The following is a 27,676-nucleotide window of genomic DNA, read 5'->3' on the forward strand; positions in this document are numbered from 1 at the left end:
TCACTTGGGGTGGCTGCCCTGAGGGGGCGTCACGGGGGCTCAGCTGGAGGGGAGGAAAAGGGGCACTTATTCCAATAGGCTGGGCTGTGCAGCTCTCCCAGCCTTCTCTTCCGCACCTCCACTGGCCTTACCAGAGGCGACACAGGTCAGCAGGAGGCGACCAGCAAGGGCCCTGGCCAGGTATCCCATCTCCACTCAGATGCTCACCTGCCCGAAATTAGCGGGGGCGGGAGGGACAGCCCTTGGCCGTCAGATCCCTGTTCATAGACGAGATCCTCGTGCTTGAATTAATATTCAGCCAACATCTCAGTCAGCTACGGGCACTGCACACATCTCATTGCGTGGACCCTCTAGACACTTCTCCTCCTCGTGTCTCAGGAAAGCCGATGGGTCCCCTCCAGCGCTTTGCTGGGCTAGGAGCTGGGATACCTGGTGTCGAGGTGCCAGCGGGTCAGGACCATAGAGGTCAAGGTGCTCCCTGTAGGGCCCACTCCCCCAGCGCAGCCCCAGGCCGGCCCTGATCAGGCCTTGCCCAGGGGAGCAGCAGCCCAGCTGTGAGGCCAAGGTGGTGGCTCAGGGTCAGCCCTGAGCAGCGAGGCCAAGCCAGGCCAGCATGGTCTTCGTCTGGAAGTCTGAGCTGAGAAAGGGCGGCTGGCCTTGGACTTGCCGACCTCAAAGGCAGCCTTTGTCTTATTTCCAGCCTCACTTGTGCAGTGAGGGTCCTGGCTGTGGTGCCCCCGAGCAGAGCCATTTCCATCATCCATAGAACTGCTTTTTTTGTCTTGGGAAGGAAGGACTGTTGGCCCTGCCCCGGGCGGGGATTCCTTAAGGACATGGACATGTTAGAAAGAGTGGCCACCAGCTGACTCCTTTCCCCTGGGCTCGTGGCAAAGGGACAGATGAGGGCTGGGCCAGCAGAGGGAGGCTGGGACAGGGAGGGGCTGCAGGGAGTGTCAGGGAGGGCTCTGCCAAGAACAGCAGCCAGTGCCCCGTCTACCCCATCCACTTTACTGCATCCAGAACCTCCTGCCTTGAAGACCCAGCACCTGGTTCCCCTTTGCCAAGCTGTCTTCCTCACACAACCACATCCTCCAGCCACCTGGGGCTCCCCAGGGGCACCCCTGCCCCACACACAGTCGGTAGGGGGCTTCTGAGGCGGAGGGCCAGTGCTCAGACATGGACTCACCATTTCCACTGTCTCCTTGTCCTCCATGAGGAAGATGCCCCAGGAGGGGGCCCGATGGGTGGAGGAACAGGACAAGCCCCCAGTAGGTGACCAGGGAGGGGACCTGTCTGCACCCACTGAGCCCTCCTACCTTGCCCTCAGGTACTGCATCCTACTTGGGCCGTGATTTCCCTTGACACCCACATCAGCTCTGCCAGCGCGGGGGGAGGGGGGGGCACGCGCAAGGAGAGGTTCCGAAATGAAGAAACAGAAGCACCAGGGTGGGGGCAGGGTTCGAGGACCTGAGTTAGAGAAGGGGCCCCCGAACCCTGCCGGGGCAGCCTGGGCAGATGGGGCCGAGCTTCTCTAGGTGCCAAGCAGACCCCACAGGCAGGAACTCTCATGCCCAGTGCCGGGGCCAGACTGCCCCTTAGAGCCAGTAAAGGACCAGGAGACAGAGGAGAAAGTGGGGTGACTGGCAGGAAAGGAAACAAATCAGGGCCATTTCCTCTTTTGGAAACTGGGTTTGTCTTCAGCAGCTACTTACATTCCCAGCTAAAATCTTCTTTCTCTCCGGCTTTACCTCTGGCTCCAACCCCACCACCCGCTGTAATTCTCCTTCTAACTGTTTTAAGTTAGATGTGCATTTCTGCATGAGACAGTAATTTTTGTGAGGCTTCATTTCTGACAAAGCAAAGTTTATTTCTTGCTTAATCATCTGCTGCCCGCAGATCCCACCGAGAGAAGATTCTAGGAGGCTGAGGACAGGAAGCTCAGCTTCGCTCAGCATCACCTGGAGGGAGCCGGGAGGGCAGGTGGGGCCCGCGGTTCAGACGTGCTCTGTCCTTTCCATGTTCATCCCTCAGTGAAGTGGGGAGACTGGCCTAGCAGGGCCTGAGTGGGGTCACAGCCATGCCAGTCCGCGCGGGCTGCTGTGATAGATGCCACAGGCCGGGGGGCTTAGAAACAGCAGAAACCTGTTTCTCATGGTCTGGAGGCTGGAGGTCCAAGGTCGAGGCACCAGCAGGGCTGTATTCTCCACAGGCAGAAGGGTTAGGGAGCTCCCACACCTGAGGGCTCCACCGACATGGCTTAGTCACCTCCCCGAGGGCCCCCAACGCCATTCCAGCCTGTGCACCTGTCAGGGGAGCACCCTGGGGAAACAGGACACAGAAGAATTCCAGCCCCAGGGTGATAACCCTGACATCCTAGGAGGAAACCCCCTCCACCCTCCACCCAGCCACTCCGGTCACGGCCAAGAGTTGCTGGCGAGGGAGGCAGACCTGCACAGGCCTCCGCAGCTGAGAGGCTGGCCGCCCTAGCAGGGTGACCGTGCCTTAAGCCAGCAGGCAGCTCTCCCAGGGAGGGACACAGAGCCCCTGGTGTGTGGCGCTCGGGGCTGGCCCAGGTCAGGGCTCCCAGTACAGGGGCTCCCTCCCTCTGGGAGGGCCATCTTTGTTTTGGGTTTGTTTGTTGCCTCACTGGTTTTGTGTAATGCCAGTCACGTCTCACAGAGCTCATGTTCTTCCCGACACAGGTTTGGGAATCTGCAGGGGGCAAGACCGACATTTGGGATTGAGTGGGTGGGACCAAGGTTGCTAAGTGCCCGTGACGTGTGGGACTGGTCTGCCCAGGGGAGAATCTCCCTGTGCATCGTGTACAATCGTTTGGGGAATGTCTGCCTGAGGAACCCGCAGGTCCCGTTCAGGAGAATCTGTGACTCGTGGCTGGTTACCCGCCAAGATTCAGTGCTGATAAAACTACATTAGAAATAGGAATGTTGGGAGTTCTCTGATGGCCCAGCGGGTTAAGCCTCCTGCGTTTTTACCTCTGTGTCTCAGGTCTCTTGTGGCGCAGGTTTGAGCCCTGGCCCCAGAACTTCCATATGCTGTGGGTGTGGCCAAAAAAAGAAAGAGAGAGAGAGAACCTGAAATAAACATTGCAACTTTCATTTAAAAAAAAAAAGAAAAAAGAAAAAAATATGAATGTCCTGGAGGTTCCCTGGTAGCACAACAGGTTAAGGATCTGGCGTTGTTACTGCTGTGGCTCAGGTTCGATCCTTGACCCGGGAATTTCTGAATGCCTAGGGTGTAGCCAATAAAGAAATATGCACGTCCTCACCAACATGGAAAAGTCAACTTAAAAACTCCCAAGAACCAGCGAGAACATTTCCTTTTTGAAAATTGTGTGGAAACCTGGACATTCTTTTAGGCTGGTGGGCTTCAGTCCATCTAGAACCAAGGCTCCCTTTTTGTAACAAATACTTTGAAATACCTCCTTATTTTTCCTTACATAAAATTCAGAGGAAATTTAAATCTTTATGTATGGAAAAGTCACAACTATACACTAACATAAAACTGCATATGTAATTCCTAAGTTACATATGGGAAGGAAGATCTGTAGGGCAGGAGAATTCATTCCACACAAAACGTAGAGCCAGTAAGAGCAGAGGTGAGGCCTCGGAATCACAGCTCAAGGTCAGTATAACCCACGTGCCTTGTTTGCACTCGGCACCCACGTAGTCCCTCAGGACCCAGCACCATTCTCCCCTGGACAGGACTGTCCCACAAACAGCAGGACATTCAGCATCCGTGGCGCCACCCTCCTAATCCTCAGTGCAGGTGGTGGCCCTGCAGATGCTCCCTGTGAGAGCCACTACCTTGGGCTAAAGGCAGGGCTTCATCAGCCTCTTACTTAATTTCACACAAAACCTATTCATCCAAACCATCAGCGGGACCCCATGACCCCTGCGACCCAGAATTGCACCCCAGGTGTCTGCCACCTTTAAAAGGGCCAGGAGGGAAGAGAAGGGAGGCAGGCAGCCCCTGGCCTGGGCCTGCGGGGTGGCCCCCGTTCCTCTGCACCCTATTGCTGCCTGCCCACCAGTATCCCAGACCAGGTGGGTGCAGAGGGCTGTGCTGGGGTGCCTCCCTGGACTGAGTATTGTTACGTGGGGACAGGCCCTCCCCTGTCTAGAGCCTGAGGGCACAGAAGTCACTAGGAATGATGAAAAATGATTACAGGAGACTCGGAAAGCTTTCATGTAGAAAAGACAGTGTGAGCTGTTACGTTTCATCATTTAATGTGAAGGTTATTCACGCTGTGGGATGCGGCCGTGGGAAAGTCCCTGGGTTCCCGCCACAAAGAAAGAGAGGAACCCACCACATCTGGGAGGGGGAGGGGTCCCCACACCTGCAGGTGGTGGCATCCAGCCTGGCCCTGCTGGAGGGGGAAGAAGGACTCCCTGCCACAGAGGCTATGGCAAGGCCAAGACCAGATGGTCATGGGAGCCGTCACAGCCATGCTGCGTGAGTGAACTCCTGACCCTGGCCAAGCCCCGGAGGCACGGTCGCTGTTCCCATAGGAGGAGGCGGGCGCTCTTGTTAACTCCTTAGGAAGTGGGCACAGGTTCGGGGGCTGCAAGGTTGCAGTGGGTCACACCCGCCCAGCCGGGCAGCGCTAAGGGGCGCCAGCCCTTTAGATCTTTGGGTGGGGAGGGCACAGAGGTGAGAGGGTAGGACTATCAGCCCAGGTTTGGGGGACTCTCCCCAGGGCCTGCTCTGCTGGGTGGACCAGGAGAGGGTTCCAGGAGGCCAGACAGCTCCAAGCTCACCCCCAAGCGAGGGGTGAGTTGTCCTCCCCACTCCCCCCAAGGCTGCTGTCCTCTGCCTTCCTGTCCCCTTCTACAGTGCTCGCCATGTCCCTTTGACCTGAAAGTGCCTGCATCCCTGCGATGTGTCTGCGCGTGCCTTGTCCCCTAGAACCCCCGTTTTGGCTGATGCTGCAGTGGGATCCTGCCATAAACCTGCACAAAGCGGCCCTCCCCAGGCCCCAGAGGAGCCCAGCCGACAGCCCTGTCCCCTCACCCTCACTGGGGGGCTGCGCGTCAGGTCTGGCTCGTGCTCTGCCCACACCTTGCACACTTCCAGGGGCCCAGAAGCACTCACTGTGTGTCAGTGAGAACCATAAATGAGTGACGGTCTCTGAAAGTCCCCCAAGGGAGAAAAAGCTTATTTCCTAAGAAAAATCAGAGCCCATGTCCAGTTCAGAGGGTGTGTTCCCCTAAGAACCCGGGGCACAGCTCCCTTCACCACCACCCACCTGGGCCTCCCTCGGCCCCTGCCTGCTGCTGCCCTTTGCCCCCCACCCTGTTCCAGGCTGTCTATGCTGTGACATTCTGCAGCCTCTGAAGGGACATGTTTGCGGGTGGGAGCTGCTGAGGGAGGGCTGCTGGGGGCCGGGAGCAGCTGTGCGCCAGCCATGCCTCCCCCCAGATGCCACTCATTTCCCTGATTACTGTTATGTCTGAATGGCATCCTAATGTCATACAATTTATATCATCTCTGCGTGGTAGCAGTTACCAGTATGACTCTGCTGCCAGCTGAGCCCAGCCCCCCCAGTACCCAGAACCCAAGAAAACCAGGGCTCCCAGGACCGGGGGCCGCCTCCCACACCCACCCGCTGACTCTGCTCACCCAGTGCCTCTCTCAGACCCCCTTCCCTGACCAAGCACACACCAACCTCCCACTCTAGGCACCACCTGCCCTGGAGGCCTTGACCCCTTCCTCCAGCTTCTGCAGAGCATCTCAGAGGCCCTGCTGCACCTCTCCCTCTCCCCCATCCCCAGCGTCCGAGTGGTCCTCCCTCCCTCTTGTCCACCTTCAGGGGCCTTTCCCATTAAACCCTGCTCACCTGTCCTCCCCTAGCATCTGTAATTCCTTCCTGTCCTCCCTCCCTCCAGACGGCCTCCCACCCCGTCTCATGTGGCCACGTCTAGTCCCACAGCCTCCCATGTTGATCCCTGAGCTCCGTGTGGTCCTGGAAGGGAGCCGTCTTGGGGCAGTGACCCTGGACAGAGTCCGAGACACCTGTCCCCACCAGGAAAATCTTCCAGTCACCTCCTCTGAGTCCCTTTGCTTCTTTCTGCTGGATCTGTTAGAGGCAGCCAACGTGGAAGGGCAGGAGGGAACAGAGGAGAGGAGAAAGTGAGCGGTGGCAGTAGCCTTGCCTTGCAGCTCCTGAGGGCGGGCAGCACGGCCCCGGCGAGCACATCTCTGTGGCTTCTCACACCATCCGTGTTAGAGCTTGCGCCACCTCTGAAAAGATCACAGCACAGACCCTGCTCTGGGTGGGGAAGGGGCTGGGAGCCCAGAATTCAGGGGCCAGGGCACATGCCTGGACCTCCCTGCTGCAGCCCTGCTCTCAGGACCGGAAACGGAACGTGGGCCCATGTAGCGGCCACTCCTCTCTTCAGGGCACAAGAGGGAGTAATCTGGTCAAGGTCACCCAGCCAGTAAGTACCAGAGCTGGACCCCAGACACGCCACCTCAGGGATCACACCCCAACCACCACACCTCATTGCTTTGCTGCTTTGCTTTCCACTTGGAATTGCTCCAGGACGGAGTGAACCAGGGCACAGATAACCCAACAGAGGAACGTGCAAAAGCCCTGTGCACGTGGACTGCATCAGGCGATGCTTTGGTGGCTGTTTTTCCCAGTAACCATGTGCTAAGAGGAGATGTGTCAGTTGGTCACACATCTCCTCTGCCACAGCAGCCTGAGAGTGGAGGGTCAGCACACTCGGGAGAGGGATTATTCCCATCAGCCCGGTGACTTGCCCAAGACCTGCAGGGTCAGGGTTGGAGAGGGAAGGCTTCCACCCCAGACACTGTCCCCGGGCAGTCAGCCCTGCCTGGCTCTGGGGAGCTGGATGCTGAGAGGTTTGGTTTACCACTTCCAGGGGAGCCCAGAAATCCCTTCCCCTGAGCCTGACTTCTACCCTCCTGTTTGGGACCCCATCACCAGGAAAAGAATGAGTGACGGGTATGACCTGGCTCCTGGTCAAACTGATTTCATGAGAGGAGAAGTCTATGATATTTTCCCCACTCTGCTTCCTCCATCACACCTCGTATCACCCATGGTTTCCAGCAAATGAGGAGAGGGGCGGAAACAGGTTGGGGTGAGTGGGGGACACTGAGCTCTCAGGCTCCAGAGAGCGGGATCAGCCAGGTGTCTCCCTGGTCACCTGTAGACACACACGGAAGGGAATGGGTGGAAGGAAGGGCTGGCAGCAGGACCTGAAACTGTGCTCATGGTCCAGCTTAGAGGACTGATGGGCTTGTGGGACTGAGGGGCAGGAAGAGGGGCGGACAGGTCAGGGGAAGCTGCCTCCTAAAGGGACCCTGTCACCGCCCCCCATCTCGGGCCATGTGTAGCCTCCCCAGCTGGGAACCATTGGGTCTCTGCAGCCAGTGGGGGCCTTGCTACTGGGCCCATGGGACAGAGAGGTCAACCAAACACCTCTAGTAGCACAGCCTGCGGAGGGCAAGGGCGGGGCATGAGCCTGGCCAGCCAGCGGACATCCCAGCAAATGCTGGCCTTGGAAGGCTGGGGGAGGCCGTGGTCACAGAGGAGCTGACTGTCCTGTGCACGGACACAAAGGAGCCTGAGAGGGGGTGCCCAGCATGCTCGGGTGGAGGGGCTACAGTGTCCCCTGGGGTCTGGCTCCCCCCATGTGAGGTGCCCCCAGCTGGTTAACCTCTGCCTGCCTGCCTGCCGCCCCTTCCATCTCTCCCTCAGCCACATTGCAGACTGAGACCGCCTCACCATCTGTTTCAGGTCCTCTGGTGAGTGAAAGACTGCAGCGCCTCCTCCTCCCTGAGCGCCGAGACGCCCAGGCTGCTCTCCTCCTGCCCCCAGGCCCCAATAATGCTTTGTTACTGGTTTCCTAGGCTGATGCTGAGTGTTCCTGGATTCTGCTGTGGTTCCAGCTTTCCCTTCCCTCCTTCCAAACAGCTCTGCCCACAAAGATGGTTTTCCTACCTAGAGGTCCCCCCAACAACCGCCGTGTTTTCGACAGCCTGGTTTTAACACTCATGCGTATCTGTCCTCCTGTGGGTCTTCACTCTCTACCTCCCCGCCCTCGAGATCATGCCCTGTGTGTGCCCACCTGGGAGGGAGTGGCTTCCTTCCGGCTCATAGCACGTGACTCAAATGAGAGCTAGAGAGACAGAGACAGAGAGAAGTCCCTGCTTCAGAGGCTCTGGGAGATTCAGAAAAATACTCTGGGAAGCCAGCAGGACCCTCACCTGATGCCAGCCCCGGCCAACCCCTGCTTCCTGGGCAGGCTGCCCAGGCTGCTTTCTTGTGGCAGGAGTGCCTGGGAACCACGAGGCCCCTTTCTCTATGACCTGACCTCCACACTAAGAGCAGCAGCCCTGGAAGCAGGGCTGGTGACCCTCTGAAAGGGGCATGGCTGGGAAGTGGGGGCGAGGGAGCTGGATGGAGCCAGGGTCAGAAGTGCAGAGGGAGCTGGAAGAGGCAGCCGGGAGCATCTCCAGGGACCCTGGGTGCTCACCCACCTCCACATCCATCTCCCAGAAGCCCAGGCCTATGTTGCCCCCTCTGCAGGACAGTCCTTAGGGAGCCAAAGGGCAGTAAATGCCACCAGGGAAGGGTGACTGGCCCTGGCGTTCTGAGTGTACAACTGCCACTGCAGGTGTCCCCTGCACTCTGAGAAGCAGTGGTCCAGACCCAAGAACCGTCCTCCCTTTGCAGAGTCTGCCCACCCAGGACTCGGGGACCCTCCCAGCAACTGGGACAGCCTATCCTTGGTTGACCAGTTGTCCAAGTACCTCAAACAGTCTTTTAAAAACATTCATCTGTTCCCTTCCCAGAATATAGTGTCACACAGAGTCTGTGTGTGCAGGATAAAGGGATGGAGTCAGAACACGGTCTCGCCCCCACCCCTACCCCACCAGACTGCCTTGGTGCCCTTCCTTCCTTAGATGCCTATGTCCCTCGCCCCCACCAGCCTGCAGGGAAGGTGTTGAGAACTCCATTCTCCTGGGTGGCATTGCAGCAGGGTCCTGAGTCAGAATGACGGGGCAGGGGAGCAGGGGGGACATCCTGGGAGATACCCAGAGAGACCATCTAGGGTCACCTCCCACGTTGCCAAACCTTGGGACTGGCCCTGCCTCTGTGTCCTTTCAGTCAGGAAAGCTTTTGTCCAGAAGCCCTAGGACACGTCCAGGGCTGGCATGAGGGTGACCTTGTCATCCTTGACAAGGCTGCTCTGAGGACCTGGTCCCGCCTTTTTGAGCTTCACAAGTCACCCCTGAGCCCAGAGGGCCCGGCCACCCTCCTGGACCACACTGATGGCTGCTCTCTAATTCCAGGTCCACATCTGTGTCCCCTCCCTTCCTGCAGACAATCCCTCTGATGGAGGAGGGCTGGAGACCCCTGAGGTGCTGGCCGCAGGGCCCATCCAGCCCCATCCAGCGTGGGGCCTGCACATAACAGCCAACCCCCTGCCCTGGGGAAGTAGGAAGGGCCTGGTGCAGGGGTGCTGCAAGGAGGCCAGGGCTGGAGGAAGAGGACAGGGAAGGCAGGCCCAAGCGGGGACAGGCCCCCCTCCCTCCCGGGCTCGGACTCCGGCAGCTACGGCGGCGACGGCGGCTCTTTGGTGCGCATGCTCTGTTCTTGTCTGTCTAACCTTCCTTTTCACTCCCGTCCTGCCGCCGTGTAGGGCTACTTTAGTGACCCCTGGAATGTCTTTGACTTCCTCATCGTAATTGGCAGCGTAATTGACGTCATTCTCAGTGAGACCAATGTGAGTATGACTCTGCCCGGACGCCTCCTCCTCGCCTCCGTCCCCCTCTCTCTCCGCCTCCTTTTGTTTATTTTTGGTTTCCTGTTCTCCCCTCAGTCATGCTTCTCTCCACACCTGCCGCCGTCCTGGGGGACATGAGCACCCCCTGTCCCCACTCTGCCGCGGCGCGGGCAGGGGGGAGGTCCCTCCTCGGGCGCCGACGCAGCGCCCCACTAATCCCGCTTTTGTCAGGCTCCGCGAGCGGTAGGTGCCAGGCGTGCGCCTCCAGACGGTAGAGTGGTGAGGGTCCAGTATGCCCACATAACCTCTTTCTTTTCTCATTTTTTTCTCTTCTCTCCTTTCTCTCATGCTTTCTTTTTTTTTTTTTTTTTTTTTTTTTTTTTCATTTTCCTCTTTTGTTTTGTTTTTCTTTGTTGTCGGTTTTTCTCCCCCCTCCCTTGGCTCCTCTGCCCATGCAGCACTATTTCTGTGATGCATGGAACACATTTGACGCCTTGATTGTTGTGGGTAGCATTGTTGATATAGCGATCACCGAGGTAAACGTAAGTACCGCGGCCCTGCCCTGCGACGTCATGCCTGCTCTCATGCCACTGCCATTGCTCTCTTCCTATCTCTTTCTCTCCCCGCGCCCCCACCCCTTACCTCCACCTAGGAATTCCTGTTGGTTTGTTTGACTTGGTTTAAAGGGTTTTTTTCTTTTTGCTTTATTTTAATCTTTTCCTTTTAACTTTTGGAACGAGCTAGGCCTCCCTTTCCTCTGGAGTTCTGATCGCTGCATCCTTTTCTCTCCCCTTTACAATCAGCCTGGCATGACCCACACTGTACAGGAGGATGCAGCCCGGGGTCCTGGTTGGACCCGAACCCAAACCCTTTCCCCCACTTCCGCCCCCAGGCCTTGGCCTCCCCCACCCCCCAACCCCAGCCTTTGTGCCCCCAGTGTCCTGGAAAGGATCACTCACCTGGAACCAGGTGAGGGCTGGGACTTGGCCGGCCCTACCAGTCTATCATATTCGTGCTGAGAGCCCCTCCAGGCCTTTTTGGGAGTGGGGGGAGAATGGCCTGCCCTCTTCTCAGCAGAGGCCCCAGGCCGGGTGGGGGGCCAGCCTTTCTACTTGCTGTGGGAGTCCCAGCACCCCTGTGAACCTGCCCAGAGAGAATGGAGAACCCACCTTGCCCTGCCTGGCTCTCCCCTCCCTGGCCCCACCCCTGCCCCCCCCTCCAAGGCCCTGTGCCTCCCACTCCCCCGGACCTGCCTCCTCCTATACAGCCCTCCCAGTCCTGCACATGTCCCGTCCCGGCATGTTCAACCTTCTTCTTTACCTATAGGCAAGCCTTCTTGCGGTCGGTCCTTAACATGTGTGATTTAGTTTCTCGCCATGATTGTTCCTCGGTTAAGAGACTGGGTAGCATTTGTACCACCTTTGATGCACTGAACTATTGAATAACAGCATGGAGCAGGGGCACTAGAGTTCTGATCTCAGGTGTCAGAAATGACCCCATGACGGCCACCGTCTCTCCGAATGTCCTTACCTGCCCCTCCACCCTGCGATTGCTGCCAGTCAATTGAACAGATGTAATTTTACCTCCTGATCCCCCTAATCAGAAGCACTGCCTGCCCCCCGCAGCAGATGGGTGTTAGGAGGACACTCACCCTAAGGTCCCTTATCAGCCTCTCACCCCCTCCCTGCTCACCCTGCAGCTCAGAGTCCATTGCCCCTCTGTCTCTGGGACCAGGATTGTCTTTGTCCTATGCGTGCGTGCGTGCGTGCGTGCGTGTGTGTGCGTGTGTACACTATCCCTTGACCTCTTCCCATAAACCATCCTTCAGCACCCACCCCCACCCTGAGCACACCCTGCGTGGCTGGACAAGCCCCAAGTTGTGTCCCAGGCGGTCAGGGCCCTGAGGTCAGACCAAGGGGCCCTCTGGAGGGACCAGGGAAAGGTAGACGGGCCCTGTGTCCCGGGGGGACTGTCGTCACAGCCCACAGTGTGGGTCCCTTGGGGACCCATGCCAGGGCACTTGGAACTGATGGCAGGGAAACACAGGGAGATGACAGCAGGCTGCTCACTGGGTGCCAAGGGTCCCTCAGTCCCGGGGTCCTTGGGACTCTCATGATTGGCGAGGTCACGTTATCACTCCACCTGCAGTTCTCTCTCAAACTACTGCTGTGTTTAAAGAAAAATAATGACAAAGGAAAAATCATCTAGTGATGATTTCCCAAAGTAGCCACTCGGGATAGGATGGTGCTGGCCCCAAAGGCGCATGGAGTGGTTTCCATTACACCTGCCTCGGCATCCAGCTCTCGTAGCTTTCTATCCTGTGAGTTGAAAGGACCAGAAGCTCTCAGCCCAGCCACCCCCGCGGTGGAGCCCCCCACCCCCACTTTGCTCACCTCAGGAGGCTCCCCACTCTCTAGACCAAGGAGGTTGTTAATAGTCACGCAGAGGGTTGTCTGGGGCTAAACAGAGGACAGCACTTGGGACAGAAGCAGAGGCGCATCCAGGGGCCCTCTGCTCCACAAGACTGTCCCTTCCTCCCACATGCCCATGGCTTCAGGACAGAAAGGACACACGTGTCAACCAAGGCAGGGAGAAGAAGGCAGGGCGGCCGCGCTCAGGCGGAGCACGCAGATCCTGCTTCCCTCTGCCTGAGGCGTGTGCGGGTACTTCAGTGCTGGGCCTTGAAGCTCATTTAAAAGCCCCACCTAAACGGTAAAGCGCTGGTGACAGAGAGAGACCTGGTGCCCAAGCAAAGGACGTTCTTTCCAGACCTCCTGTGGACACACCATCAGTGTGTGGAGTGACAGCTGACCACCCACAGGCATCACAGCCCTGGATCCCATGTACACCTGGACTCTTGATCCACAGGTCCGCCAGATCAAAGCAAGCTTGCTGACCACTGCCCGTAACTCAAGCCCTGGTGGGCATGTCATGCAGCGCGGACGTGGCCCAGCATGAGACAGCAGCCAGGATTGTGGGGACCAGTTCTATGAGCAAAGTCACTTTGTCTTGGAAGCAGGACCCTCCACCGTGTGGTTCTGCCTTTAGGCTGTTGGCAGCATGGGGTCTGGGCGCCCTGGGATAGGGGGAGCTCGGCCCCAGGGCCTTTCCCGGGTGCCACTCCTGGCCTCCCTGAATTTTCTAAGCTGACTGTTGTCACCAGACCTCATTTTGCAGACAGACGCTGCATTCCAGCCTCAGAGGATCCTTGAGGGATTTTCACCTGTAGCTCATCATCTTTGACTTTTTCAAACCTACGCACACCAGCTCTTATTTCTCTCACGGACGCCCTGCAAATATTCCCTGGTTCAAATGCCCCTCCCCTCTCCGGCCTTTGCCAGGCTCTGGTGCCCTCTCAGGAAGTGGATTGCCCAGCAAGGCCAGGAACTTTGTTCAGGCTTCCCATGACATTGGAGCCTCTCCTTTCATGTGCCGGGGTCCACTGTGGACCAAACAAAGCCCATCCTCAGAGCCCCATCCTCAGGCAGGGGGACAATCAGACATGAGCACAGAAAATAAGGAAATCACCCAGCATGGGAGAGGCTATAAGTGCTTCGGGAAGAAATAGGGCCCAGTGAGGGGATCGGAGGAGCAGGGAGCAGACAAGGCAGGTGCTGTTTCCGGGAAGATGAGCTTTACTGAGGAGGTGATGTTTGAACAAAGTGAAGGCGTGAAGGAAGGGAGGTGTCGCCTTGCACATACCTGGACGGGAGCTTTCAGGTCTGGCCGATCAGGGAGGGCACCGGAATATGGTCTGAACCTGAGCAGGAAGGGGAGACACTGCACCTCTGAGAAAAAGTGTCCCGTGACCCAAGGGGCCCCTTTGGGTCAAGGGTAACGCCGGAGCTCCACTTGGAGGGTCATTGCCACCATCCGGATAAAAGGGGACAGAGCTGCAGCAGAGGGGTCCAGGTGGTCCAGCTCTCAGTCTGCTCTGAAAGTGGAGCCCATAGCACCTCCTAACAGACTGGACATGGGTGGACGTGGGCGAGGGAGAAAGAGGCACCCGGATGCCTCGGCTCGGGGCCTGTGGGGCAGGGTGCAGCTGGTGTCAGCTGGGCGGGAGTCGGGGGTAGCACATTTGCACGAGGAGGACGGGGCTTCCAAGCATGTCTACTAGGCTGCCAAGTGGCAACATCAGGTGGACAAGCTGATCCCCCATCTGAGGTCTGAGGTCAGGCATGAGGACAGCAGCACAGAGATGGTAGTCACAGGCCTGAGGCCCTGACGGGTGAGGCGCTGAAGGAGGAGGAGAGATGGGCAGGGCTGAGCGGGGCCTCCAGCCTCCGTGCTCAGGGCCACCTGTGGTTGACCTTCTGTCTGTCACACTGGATCCTGCATCAGTGCCCAGACCAGGCACCCATCCTCTCCCAGCATCACCTCCTCCTCCATCTGACACTTCCAGAGTTAGTGTCTCACCCCCTAAGGAAGACTTTACCTCTTGCATTTGAAGTTATATTTTCTGGAAGGAAAACCCAGAGTCGACACCCTGTGACTGTTTGTGGAAGTTCCTGGGGCGTCAGAAGTGCCCCCTCCCACCCCTGCTGGCATCTGGGCTGATGGCCTCCCCATCTTCCTCTCCTGGGTCTGACATCTGCTGCACAACAGGAAATGCTGGGAGGCTCAAACCTCCCTGTGGACACAGAACTGTCCCCAGTCACTGATGAGGAAGCCAGGTGACCCAGAAGAGTGAACCCGTCTTGGAGCCACGATGTCCTTGAATGCACGGGGGCCCAGGTGGTCCCAGAGGCCCCACAACTCCACACCAGGCACTTCCTGACAACAACCCTCCCATGTCCTCACAGGCCCTGCTGTGCACGTCCTTTCCTAGAGCGTCCAAGGCCCATGAGAGTCAGAATTTTCACGTGGAAATTCTCCAGAGGGCAGGCTCTGGGGGGACCTCCAGGTGGGGGAGCAGGACAGGCTGTGTAAGGGAAAGCACACCAGTCCAGGGGCCTCTGGACCAGGTTCAGAGAGGGACCCTGGAGGACTTCCTCGGACACAGCGCCCTACTGCAAAGTGGCCCAAGCCTGACATTAAGGCGAGATGACAACCTCCGCCTATAGGTTCAGGATAAAGAGTGGGAGAGGGGGTCACGGTGCTGCTCTTGGGGAGTGAGAGGGCGCCAGGGCACCACCTGCCACACCTCAGGTAGACTGTCCTGGATGCAACATCTCGGGGGCCCCTGGCCCTGGGTCCCTGCCCTGGGGGCACTCAGAATCTATGGGCACAGGAGGTATAGACTGCCCCACTCCTCTGCCACTGGACAGGAGGACATGGGGGGATCCCAAGGGGGCTGGAGCAACACTTAGGGGGTTGGGGCTTGTCAGTCAGTGTCCGGGGCACAAAGCGGGGCCTCTGGTGCTGCCCCAGTGGTCCTTTGACCCAGACCAACAGAAGGACTTCTGATGGTGACCTCACTGCTCCCTGGAAAAGTAATGCAGGGTTTGGCTCTGCCCAGCACGGGCCTGGGGCCAGGGGTGACGGGAAGCAGTCTCCACAGTCAATATTTGCTGCACACCCATCCCTCAGGGCTGTCAGGGCTCACAGCCCTGCTCATGCCTCCCTCTACCCCAGCCTGGCCCACAGCGCCTTCCCTGCTCCCACCAGGCAGAGAGGGCCAGACTGGGCACCACTATCTAGACAGGGGTCCGCGTGGCCTGGGCTGGTTCAGGGAAGATTAAACCAGGATTGGTGGTCTCAGGCCAAGCTGGGTGGGGTGCACACAGTCCTGCCACCTTCCTACACCCCCATTTCCCTTTGCTGGTCCCTCCCTGCTGCTCCTGAGCCCCTCCAGCATCCTCCCCTCGCAGGACCAGTGTTTCTAAGGTGGGGGACTTGGGGAGGAGACTGCTCCCTGCCTTGCTCCTTCATAGTCCCATCTTCCTCTTCCCTGCTCCCCTCCTTCCCACATCCAATTCCAGGTCTCCATTCATAGCAGAGCAGAATGAAATTCTGATTAAGAGCTGCTGCTTTTTTTTTTTTTTTTTTTTCCTGCTTTTTAGGGCCACACTCGCTGCCAGTTCAATCCTAAACTAGGGATCGAATGGGAGCTGCAGCTGCTGGCCTACACCACAGCCACAGCAACACCAGATCCAAGCCACATCTGTGACCTACACCACAGCTCATAGCAATGTCGGATCCTAACCCACTGAATGAGGCCAGGGATCGAACCCACATCCTCCCCCCGGATACTAGTATGAGGATGCAGGTTGGATCCCTGCCCAGCTCAGTGGGTTAGGATCCGGCGTTGGACCCTAGTCGGGTTCGTGACTGCTGAGCTGCAGTGGCATCTCCACGAACTGCTTTTGATCACGCATGTTTTCTTCACTTGCGCTTTAAATCTGAGGGCCAGGACACCTTCCCTCCACTGTATGTCCAGTTGACGTGGCTTACTCAAACCTTGGAAGCCCTGCATCACCAGTAACCCTGGCCCACTGGCTGTGCAGACAAGGAGGAGGCGGAGGAGGGGGAGAAGACAGGGGAGGAGGAAGAAGAGGAGGAGGAAGAAGGAAAAGGAGGAGGAGCACAAGGAGGAAGCAATCCCTTTCGCACCTTAAGAGCGATTTTTCAGCAACCTCTCAGTTTTCCAAGAAGCCATGGGATGTTAAGAACCAGGAAGCATCAGCGCCCTTGGAGAACGTCTGCAGACCTGGCGTCCCCTTGGTCCCCTTGGCATCCTAGAGAGAGGACCTCATGTAGAGGAAGAAGGGGTGCTTTCCGGAAACAAAGCCTTCATCCGCGGAGGTGATGCTTCTCCCTGATCCTGAACTGGAGTCAGAGGCCATCTCTCTCTGCAGCCAAAGCCGCCCCAGGTCTTTGGCAGTTGAAGCACCTGGGGGGTCTGCATTCGAGTGCCACGTAAGGGCAGAGGCCGTCCTCTCTGCTGGCCAGGGCGTGTCAGCTGGAACCACCAGCCAGGACTCTCCGGAAATGCTCCACCTCTACCCCACCCAGCAGGAATAACCTGATGTCACTTCCACCAAGTGCAAGAACAAATTAAGTTCACTGCCCCAATATCCTTTAACACTTGAAAATGACCAGATCGTTAGAAAATGGAGGCGAAGGATTTGGCCGCACAAACATGGGCTCCCTGCTCCCCACTCTGGATGGACTCGCTGCTTGGGGACTTCAGGGAGGGTACCAGGCTCCAGGGCCCCGCACCTTATGGGTTCTTGCACCCCTTCATCCCCAGGAAGACGGCTGCTCCAGGGGTGCTGGGAGCCAGTTTGGGAAGAAGTCGGAGGTGGAGTTTAGCTCAGAAGGTGGGACTGATGATGCTCGGTGCTTCCTCAGGATGTGATTCAGGGAGTCACAGCGGGGGGCAGGCAGCGCTCCCCAACCTCCAGGTGGAAAGCATAGATGAGGTGCCCTGACCCCTCTAGCTCAGGGAACTCCGCTTGCAGCCGGGCAAGGGCACCAAAGTCTGGCCAGGGTGTCCGGGGTGGGTCCTCTGAGGGCAGGGCCGTGTGATGGGCTTCTTCCCTCTCCCTCCACTTAGAAGTCGCTCTGAGGTGCTTTCTGGCTCTATTACAATGCTTAGTTATTTTTGAAGCTGTGGCTCTTGTACACTCAGCTCCTCATTAAGAACAGGCTTGTGCGAGTGACTGACAGGCACCCTGCCCCAGCAAGTCAGAAGCACCTTCCGAAGAGCAAGGCTTAAGGCCCAAGAGAAAACTGACCTATGAGTCTCCAGATTCTCCCAAAGCGAGGCTCTCTGGGGTGCCACCATCACCTGGGCTGGGTCCCCAGAGGCCCCATCCTTCTTCTCGCCACGGCCGGCCTAGTACCTCCTGACTCCTCCTGGTCTCCTGTTGGAATGATGCACCATAAGGATGACGTGATTGGCCACACTGTTAAAATAGTAAGAGATGCTCAAGGTGATTAGGACAGACTTAAAGGTAAATCTTGGAGTAAAATGTGATTTAAGTAAATGAGATCTTACACAGGAGCATAAAAGAGCAAAAGCAGCAAGAAATGACAATGAAGACATTTAAGAATCCCAAGTGAAGGATTCTGAATGTTCAAGTGAAATAAGCTGTTTTGGAGTTCCCATCATCACGCAGCAGAAATGAATCCGACTAAGAACCATGAGATTGCGGGTTCAATCCCTGGCCTCGCTCAGTGGGTTAAGGATCCAGTGTTGCCATGAGCTGTGGTGTAGGTCGCAGATGTGGTGCAGATCTGGCAATTCTGTGGTTCTGGTCTAGGCCGGCAGCTACAGCTCCAATTAGACCCCTAGCCTGGGAACCTCCATATGCTGAGGGTGTGGCCCTAAAAAGACAAAAAAAAAAGCAGTTTTACTTTTTCTAATGGCTGGGGATTAATCCATTTGGGCCACGTGACCCAGGTGGGTCCTCTCAGTCTCCTTCACCTGGTCCCATCCAGGACAGGGTCGAGGCATTTGCCCAGGGTTCTTGGGAGTCATGGGCAGCTTGGGGGGTTCTCAGGGCAGATCCAGAAGGGAGCACTGGCCCAGTGTGCTGCCTGCAGCCCCAGCACTAACTGTGGTGTGGACCTCCCCCCATGACCCTCCCCCACTGAGCCTGGAAACACGGAGCTCCATTAACACCGGCGCCCAAGCCCTTGACCCTCCTGGAACTTCCTCCGTGTGTGTGTGTGCGCGCGCGCGCCTGCCTGAGCAAACTTCCTCCGTGTGTGTGTGTGTGTGTGCGCGTGCACGTGCACGTGCACGCCTGCCTGAACGTGCATGTGCCTGTCCGTCTCTGTGTTCTCCTGCTGGCCCAATCCCGGATGCCCCACACCCTCTAGGCACGTGGGTCCACCTGACCACTGGTTACTCCCCAGGAAGCAGAGACAGATCTAGAACCTGTTCCGTAAATGACCAGAGAGGCATCCTGTCCCTTCTTCTCCTCCCCTGCCTCACCCTGTTTCTCCAGCCATCCTAAAAAGGGACACCTACCAATTTGCCATGGCAAAACAAGGAATTTGCTGAGAAATCTGTTACCAGAAGTATTTTCAGTCTGTGAGCCAATGTCTAACTGTGCACCTTTCCGTTCTTCAAAAGCCCCATTCCACGTTCTCATTGTTTGTACTTTGAAAACAGAAACACAAGAGCAACCCTCTGAAAGTGGAGCGTAAGAGTGAAGTCATGGCCTTCTAGAAAGAGCTAGCAGCTCAGGGGTCAGGGCCAGTCCAGGGTAGGCCACCTCTGGGTACAGGGGTTGCGGCGGGATGCACCTCAGTGGCCAGGCTCCTCAGCTGCTGCCCCCAAAGGAGCCAGCAGTCAGGCCCAGGAGAACAGCTGCTGAGGTGTCCGGTTGTGTGCAGGGCTTTTGGATTTACAAAGCAAGTCCACCCTTGTGTCTCCTGCCAGTGGACGAGGTTCTTCACACCTGTGGACCAGGAGCTGGCAGGACCACCTCCTCCTGGGCCTCATGTTGAAGGCTGGCCGCTACTGCAGTGGGGTTGAGGACCACCTCTTTAGATGGTCCTTGGTGGTGACTCAGCCTCAGTCGCCCCTGAGCCTGGGGGCTGCTGCCCTGGCTCCTTTGCTCCAACTCGTGTGGGCCAAGACCTGCCCTGCACATAGGCGAGGCCGCCCACCCTTCGCTGGCAATGCTGGTGCGTGCAGTGCCCCCCGACCCAGGGGCTCTCTTAGGACACACAGCTGATTAAAAACCAGCAAAACCTCCATCTTCAAGATCCAGAAGACCTCACTAGAAAGGGTGTGAAGGAGTTAATCTGTGGCCAGCGACCGTTCCAGGTAGAACCCCTGAGGGTCCTGGCCACATGGGAGCCCTGCCAGGCACAGCCCAAGGCAGGGACGCCCAGGACTGGCCAGGCCTGTGCTTTGCGCCCCTCCGCTCGGCCCCTCTTACCCTCTGCTGCCATGGTGTTGCTCCTGTGTTACCGAGACCTGAACGCCGGTGTCTTCAGTGGAGACGCGTTACAGCTTGTCTCTGTCTGCCTTTCTTTAAAGCCAGCTGAACATACGCAGTGCTCTCCCTTTATGGTAAGACCGAGCCTCCAGACCACGCTCTCAGCTTCTGTGACCCCCTCCAATGTCCCCACTCACACCCCCCAGCCCCTGGTCTCTCGGAGCCCAGCTCCCATGCATGTCGTCTGTGTCTGCCGTGCACCTTGCCTGCCTGGTCTGTGAGCTGTCAAGTGCTGTTGCTGTGACTTTTCCGTCCCTGAGCTTTCCTGTGGGTGGTAATTCACTGTGACCTTGACTGTCTGACAAGCCACTGGGAGAGAACAGGACCCAAGGGTCATTTCCTGTTAAACGTCCTGAGGGCTCCGCTGGCTGATCTCTCCAACTTTAATCTGGGGGTTCACATGGGGCCACAGGCCATGGGGAGGCCTCTCAGGAAGAGAGGAAGAAGAGGTGAAGCAGCCAGGACGGAGAGGCAGGGCTCCCTCCCAATCGCCAGGCGTCCAGAGTCCCCAGCCTCCCTCAAGCTCTGAGTTCTAGGTCCCAGGAAAAGGTTTCTGAGTGGGCGGTTGGATTTCCACCACTCTGACAGCGTCCCCTGTGAGGTGCATTACAGTTAGGCCCACCCACTTCCCTGCAGCAAATTGTTTGGTCAGGGGTCACTCCTGCCATAAGAGTCCGTGATTTGCTTTGGTCAAAGTGATAGAGAGGCTCCCTGGTATGACCTTGAAGTGTCTTTGGAACAGCCCTCTCTGAAATGCTGTGGTCACACACTTCAAAAGTGAGCCAAGTGTGAGTTTCTAGAAGGACTAGGGAGTGGGTTGGTTCCCTGAGACCTGAGAGTCAGCAGACAAGGCCAGACGGGGTTGGCAGGTGGTGTTTCTAGGAAGGGCTGAGCCCCTTGTCACAGGTCATTAGGGCTTTGGGCAACAGCAGCCTCACAAGGGCCCCAGCCCAGGACGGAGCTCAGACTCAAACGTGACTTTGCTTTTTACCTAGTCAGATGCACCTGCCCCTGCAGCACGGACTTCCAAGCCCTTGCTCACAGCTGGGGGTAACACAGCTTGCTCCTCCCTTCCAGAGTTACAAAGCCATCAGCCCCCTCTGGGGGCACAACCTCCTTTCCTTTGAAGGAGAGAAAATAGAATTTCAAGTGGAAGCACAGGTGATAGAAATGCAAAGACTAAGGGCATCAAAGACTTCAAAACACAAGCAGGAAGGGCTGGGGGCAGACGGGCCTGCTGCCAGCTCCCCCCACCCCCCCACCCCCAGCAGCCTGCCTTGGAGAGCAGCTCTGGTTCAGAAATAGAAGGCTCACCGTGTGCTACTCCCCACAGCCTCGTTTCTATGCTCCCTCAGGGCAGAGCAGTGATCTGCGTGGGAGGAGAGGCCTCTGGAGCCCTGGCCACACAGTGACCATCAGCCAGCCACGGGGTTAGAACCAGGAGCCGCCAGGTCTCCAGCGCTGGGGGGGATTTCCAAGGGTGTTGTCAGGGCAGATCCGACCTGGAGATGGTTAGAAATAAAGCAAGAGGAGCCAGGAATTGGGAAGCAGGGCACAGGGTCCTAGCAGCAGCCCAGAGATGCCTCCTAGCAAGGGCCTGCGGCAGGAGCAGTAACAGGAAGCCTGAAGGTCCGTTCTCTCCTGGTACCCATGGGGCTGGGGGTCTGCACTAGCTCTGGGGAACCGGCTAGCTTCCTGGGGGCCACCATTCCCAGCTCCCTCGCCAGTGTGGGCAGGAGGAGGGTCAGGGGTCAGTCTGTGCTGATTGACCACAGACCTGGAAGGAGGGCCACGGTCTGCCTGTCCTGCCTCTGAACCCTGGACAGGCATATGCCAGACCCAGGGTCCCTCAGACCCAGCAGCCCCAGGCCTAGCCCCCTTGGCTGGCCTGGCCTTGGCCTCTTCACCCAACCCCGCCCTCCATCCAGGATGCCCCTGGGGAGACCACCTGTCCTGAGCAGGGCCCTAGGTCTTGTCTTAACTGCAGCGGGACTCACTTTCAGCTCCCCTGCCTCCCCCTGCCCGTACCCCCAACCCCCCAGGTATGTGCAGCTTGAGGCTCTGGGGCAGGGGGCGTGCCCGGAAGCAGGGACCACAGGCCAGGCACTGTCCCAGCACCAAGCAACAGCTCAAGCCCACCTGCAGCCACAGGGGCTGTGGGAAGTGGGGGGGGGGGTGACACAACAGAGTGCTGGGTCATGGCCGGGGCACAAGACCCCTCCGTGGGCAGCCCACTCACCCACCAGGACCACCAGTGCCACCAGGATATGGCACCCTCAGCCAAGTGGGGCATGAGGGAGGCAGGGCCCTCAGGGGCCGCTCTGGGCCTAGATTCAAGGCACATGGAATTCCTTGCGGGATCTCCTCCTGTTCCCCCGATGGCGTTAAGACTGGGGGCGGTGGGGAGAGGTTCTGGCCCAGGCACAGCGGGGCTCTGACGAGGCTGGGGCCGCACCCACCTGCGGGCACCCAGCAGCTAGTGCAGCTGACCTGCCACGCCCCGCACCCCTCCCTCGGTGTTAACTGCCACCTCCTGTCGGTGGCCCCAGAACGCGGAGGAGAACTCCCGCATCTCCATCACCTTCTTCCGCCTCTTCCGGGTCATGCGTCTGGTCAAGCTGCTGAGCCGCGGGGAGGGCATCCGGACCCTGCTGTGGACCTTCATCAAGTCCTTCCAGGTAGCACCCACCCTGCCCACCAGGCGCCCCACTGACCCCGCTGGGGCTTCCGCTTTCTCTCCATCCTGGGTTTCCCCAAGAATGGGGCCTAGTGAGGGGACAGGTTCGAAAGCTGTGGACAGAGGTGGTCTGATGACCCCTGTAGCCCCTCCCAGCGGGGCATCATCTGCTGTCCCTACCTGCTTAGAACTTAGCCAGACTCCCTAGGACCCAGTCCCCATGTGGACACAAGGCTGCCGACTGCAGGCCTCTCTCCTCCCTGCAATCACTTCCTTGTGTAAGAGCAGAATAGCATGGCCCTGGCCCCTCTCACAAGTGTTATGTGAGCCTGCAACTGAAAGAGTCTCAGCTGTTGGGTCATTGAATTTTTTGGAGACACCACTGCAGGGATCCCTGAACTGGCAGTTTCTCCCACTGGCCCCATGGAGACCCAGGGACAAGTACAGGGTGGGTCCTGCCGAAGTGCACCCAGAGCAAAGGCTCTGCCCTCAGGGTGCCCCCAGGCACCCCCCTCCCACCAGGCCAGGAACTTCCCCTCCCTGGCCCCCTGCTCCTGCCCTGGGTGGGAGCAGGCCTGGACGCACCCCTGGGGTCCCACAGCCAGCAGTAACTATCCAGGCTACCCCCTCCTCACCTACCTCAGCATTTCCCGGACTCAGGTGGGGGCTGAACACCCACCAGGCAGGACACGCCCCATGGTCCCTCGGTGCCACCTTGTGGTTTCATGGGCTCCGTCCCACAGCTGCCCTGAGCCCCTCCAGGCCCCTCCAAGAGACGGAAGTCATGCCGAGTGAAGAGAACACAAGGACCAGCCTCAGACAAGGCGCCTCCTGGCGTTTTGTGAGCCTAAAATACTCTAAATGCACAAAACCCCTGAGGTCACTACACTTCTTCCCATTTTCAGAGGAGGAAACTGAGGCTCAGAGAGGTTAAGTCCATGCCCCAAGCTCTACAACTAGAGTGGCAGAGTCAGGATCGTGCCCAGGCTGCCATGTCTGTTTGCATTTCCTTAGTTCTGACTTTCCTACACCTGCTGGGCCAGCTCCCCACTGTGGAGGGGAGGGACCCTGGTGTGTCCTCCAGCTGCACAAGGACAGCTGTGTGGCAGGAGGGCGTCTTGCAGATGGTTTTTACTGAGAATGGGAGGGAGGGTCACACTGGGTCACCCCCTGCACTCAGAGCCTACTCCTCTGGCTGCACCGCCCACCTTTCCGTGCTTGGCGCCAAGGTGAGGGGAGGGGTCAGCACCGGCTCAGCCCCTTCCTGGGCACCCACCGCGTCTGTGGGGCTCCTGGAAATACCTCCCCAAAGAGGCAGCAGCTACAGAGACCAGCCCCAGGGAGGGGTCCAGCCGCTGGTCCCCACCCGCCGGCCTCACGCTCTGTGACCCCCCCACCAGGCCCTGCCCTACGTGGCTCTCCTGATCGTGATGCTGTTCTTCATCTACGCCGTGATTGGGATGCAGGTAGGCCAGGCTCCGAGGGCTCCTCTGCCTGCGCTTCCTCCACCCCCTCCCAGCCCCACGTCCCCAGCGCCCTCCACCCTCCCTCCTCCTCTTCCTCCTCCTCTGAAGCCAAAGAGGTCACCAGCATTAGAGCTGCCCTCACCCCGTGATGTCCTTTAGGTGTTGCCCCCTGCCATTGTTCTGATCCCCAAAGGGAAACCTCTCCCAAGAGAGGTCCCCTGCAGAAATAGCGGGGAGCGTGTGCCACACAGCACCCCCTCATTGTCCAGGTCTGAGGGGCTGGAAACCACCCCGACCAAGTGGGGGGTGGGACTGGGTGGCCAGCGGGCTCTCTCCATCGAGCAGGTGTGCACTGCACCTGGTCCTACCCTGACCCAGTCTGCAGCCTGTCTTCCGGTTCTGGGGGGGTACCCAGCCCATTAACCCACACCGGGAAGGCACTTTCCCTCAGCAGCTCCTTCACTGAGAGCCCCCCACTTGCTGCTGCAGAAGGACCCCAAGGTCCACAAGCTTCGTCCTTTTCGGATGAAAAGAGCAACCTTGCCCCCTGATGGAGGGTTGCCTTTCCTAAGATAAGCACAGCTTGAAATGGCCAGGAAGAAGCAGAGAGGCCTCTGATTTCAAGGCAGAGCTGAGCTTGCCCAGCCCCAATCACTATTCCACACCGCAACTCCAAGGGCTGAGTCTGGAAGAGTGCTTGGGCCCTCAGAGCTGACACGTAAAGGCCCTGACAGAGATTAGAGTCCGAGTCCTTGGAAGTTGCCAGAAATGGATCTTAAGCTTTCTCACCACAAAATGGGGTGGAAACGACGGCCGTGTGAACGGTCTCTGTCTCGGTAACAATTCTGCAACGGCATCAAATCATCACCACGTTGTGCACTGCAAATACATGCCATTATTTCTATAAACTATTCCTCAATAAAGTTTTTTTAAAGAGAAAAGAAAAAATATTCTCAGTAATCTGCAGGAAAAAAAAGAAAGGGAGGGAGTGTGGAAGGAAAGGAAAAAAGAAAGAGGCAGGCCGGTGAGCGCTGGTCCCTGTAGCAGCAGTAGCGGTGAGGCCTCCACCTAACCCCCAAGGACCGGGGGCACTTTTCTTTTGACCCTGGTCCACTGTGGTGGGAGGAGGGGGGCTGGACAGTGCCTGCCCCACCCGAGGCCCTGCAGGTCACAGATGGGACCCCTCCCAGTTTATGAGCCAGCCTGTCTGGGGTCAGCTGTGACCCTGAGGGTCCACCGAATGATGGGGGGCCAGGACCCTCCGTCCACGGCTCACTGAGCCCCATCTCCTCCCCCTGCTAGGTCTTTGGGAAAATTGCCCTGAATGACACGACGGAGATCAACCGGAACAACAACTTCCAGACCTTCCCCCAGGCCGTGCTGCTCCTCTTCAGGTGGGTCTGTGCGGGCAGGTGCACACCCACACAGGGTGGCCTGGGTTCCACATGCCATGTGTGTTCTGCATGCCATGGCGCTGGAAGGGTGGTGAGCCCTTACCATCCTCGGGGATCCTTCCAGAAGATCCAGAGCCTCCCCATCAGATAACTCCACCTTCACCATGACTTCAGAATCCTTTCCCCACACCTAAGCCCAAGGGTCATTATTGCTCAAAATGTATTAAATCAAAATGACAGGCCCCTCAAATGTCAGGCCACAGTGGTGAAACACAGGGACCTTGTCAACCACAACGTCTAACAGCACTGATGCCTGAGCCACATTTAAATATGAGATTTGAAGTTCACTGATCCTTAGCCTAGCAGTTAAGGATTCAGTGTTATGCTGTGGCTCAGGTTTGATCCTGGCCTGGGAACAAAATTAACTTATTTTTTAAATGTACAGTAAGTCAACTAATAGACGGAAAAAAAAGAATCGCAAAATAACCTCCAAGTATGAAGGAATACCTTTATCAAAATAAAATCAAAAATTAGTGAAATATAAAACTAAAATATTTTATCAACAAACCCTAAAACTAATTCTTTGAAAAGACCAATAAATAGAGAAGCTTTCATCACACCCAATTTTTTTAAAAAGACACATCAGGAATAAGAAAAGCAACACAATTACGCTTACACAATTTCACAATTGTGGCAGTGATTTTTAGAATGATGAGAATATTATGAACAAATTTTTGCCAATATATTTGAAAATCCAGATGAAGTAGGTGCTTTTTTTTATATAGGAAAATATAAATCAGAAAAATTGTTTTCACAAGGAATTTTTAGGAGTACCCTTGGCGCAGCAGGCTAAGGATCTGGAATCACTGTAGCAATTCCAGTGGCTGCTGTGGTGCAGGTTCCATCCCTGCCAAAAACTTCCACATGCCAGAAAGAAAATAATTTTTTCTAATTAACCACAAAGAAATCAAAAACATAGTCAAAATTTTAGTCCTCAAAAAGGCCCTAGATCCAATATATTTATGTATAATAGTTACCAAACTATCAAGGAGTCATTCCTGTGTTACATAAACTTTCCAGGAGTAAAAAGGGTAAGAAACCCCTTTCCATAAGATAATATAAGGCCCATAAAAAAGGAAAGAAAGCACAAAGTATAGACATGAAAACGTGTAGACAGAACTATCATTGCTTATGAACAGCAGCTAATCCACGTAGAAAACCCAAGCGAGAGTTCCTGTTAAGAACCCCACTAGTCTCCATGAGGATGCAGGTTCCATCCGCGGCCTCTCTTGGTGAGTTAAGGATTCCAAGTTTCAGCATAGGTCACAGACATGGCTCAGATCTAGTGTTGCTGTGGCTGTGGTGTAGGCCGGCAGCTGCAGCTCTGATCCAACCCCTGGCCTGGGAACCTCCACATGCCGCAGGTGCATCCCTAAAAAAAAAAAAAAAAAAAGGAAAAAGACAACCCAAGCAAAGCAACTCTGAAGCCTTTACAATTCACAGGATCAGAAAAGCAGTTAACACAGAGTTCCCCTCATGGCGCAATGGAAACGAATCCGACTAGGAACCATGAGGTTGCAGGTTCAATCCCTGGCCTTGCTCATTGGGTTAAGGATCCGGCATTGCTGTGAGCTGTGGTGTAGGTCACAGATCTGGCATTGCTGTGGCTGTGGCATAGGCCAGCAGCTGTAGCTCCGATTAGACCCCTAGCCTAGGAAGCTCCATATGCTGCAGGTGCAGGCCTAAAAAGCAAAAAAAAAAAAAAAAAAAAAAAAAAAAGAAAGAAAGGTGGTTAACAAAGGCAAACAATCAGTCACTTTTGTGTGCTGATGGTGGATTAGTCTAGTCCACCTGCTGTAACGAAATACTGTAGGTTGAGTGGCTTAAACAGCAGACATTTCTTTCTCACATTCCTGGAGGCTGGAAGTCCAAGATCAAGGTTCCAGTCTGGTCCTGGTGGGTGCCCTCTGCCCCCCTGCCTGTAGACACAGTTTTATTGCTGTGCCCTCACGCAGTGGAGAGAGGAGAGACTGGTCTCCCTTCCAGTTCTCATGAAGACACTAATCTCAGCACGCAGACCCCGCCTTATGTCCTGATCCCAGCCTAAGTGCCTGCCAGTGCTGTCACGTTGAGGTTTGAGGCTTCAACATATAAATTCTGAGGGGACAGGAGCATTCAGTCCATACAGGTAATAGCTAATCCATAAATAGAATAGATGAGATCTTATCTACCAGCTGATACTGCAGGTCGTATCCAATGCAATAAGATATGAATAAATCAAAGGGTAAGAATCGGAGAAGAAAGAAAATTCAATGCCAAAAGAATTGATCCAAACTTGACATCAAGAAAATGAACAATCCAATTTAAAAATGGGCAAAGGACTTGAATAGACATTTCTCCAAAGAAGACATACAGCTGCCTGTGAGCACACGAAAAGATGCCTGACATCACGAATCGTCAA

The 27,676-nt window shown here is 56.7% G+C and overlaps 1 protein-coding gene across 1 annotated transcript in view; it reads left to right on the forward strand.

Moving 5' to 3' along the window:
- Positions 1-27,676, forward strand: part of CACNA1C (calcium voltage-gated channel subunit alpha1 C) — a 431,475-nt gene that overhangs the window by 379,569 nt on the left and 24,230 nt on the right. The window contains 6 exon segments of the mRNA XM_021092981.1: positions 9,693-9,776; positions 10,235-10,318; positions 19,720-19,752; positions 22,228-22,356; positions 23,756-23,821; positions 25,124-25,215. Coding sequence (XP_020948640.1) covers positions 9,693-9,776; positions 10,235-10,318; positions 19,720-19,752; positions 22,228-22,356; positions 23,756-23,821; positions 25,124-25,215 — 488 coding nt within the window.

The sequence above is a fragment of the Sus scrofa genome, chromosome 5 (genome assembly GCF_000003025.6).
Source record: "Sus scrofa isolate TJ Tabasco breed Duroc chromosome 5, Sscrofa11.1, whole genome shotgun sequence".
Lineage (NCBI taxonomy): Eukaryota > Metazoa > Chordata > Mammalia > Artiodactyla > Suidae > Sus > Sus scrofa.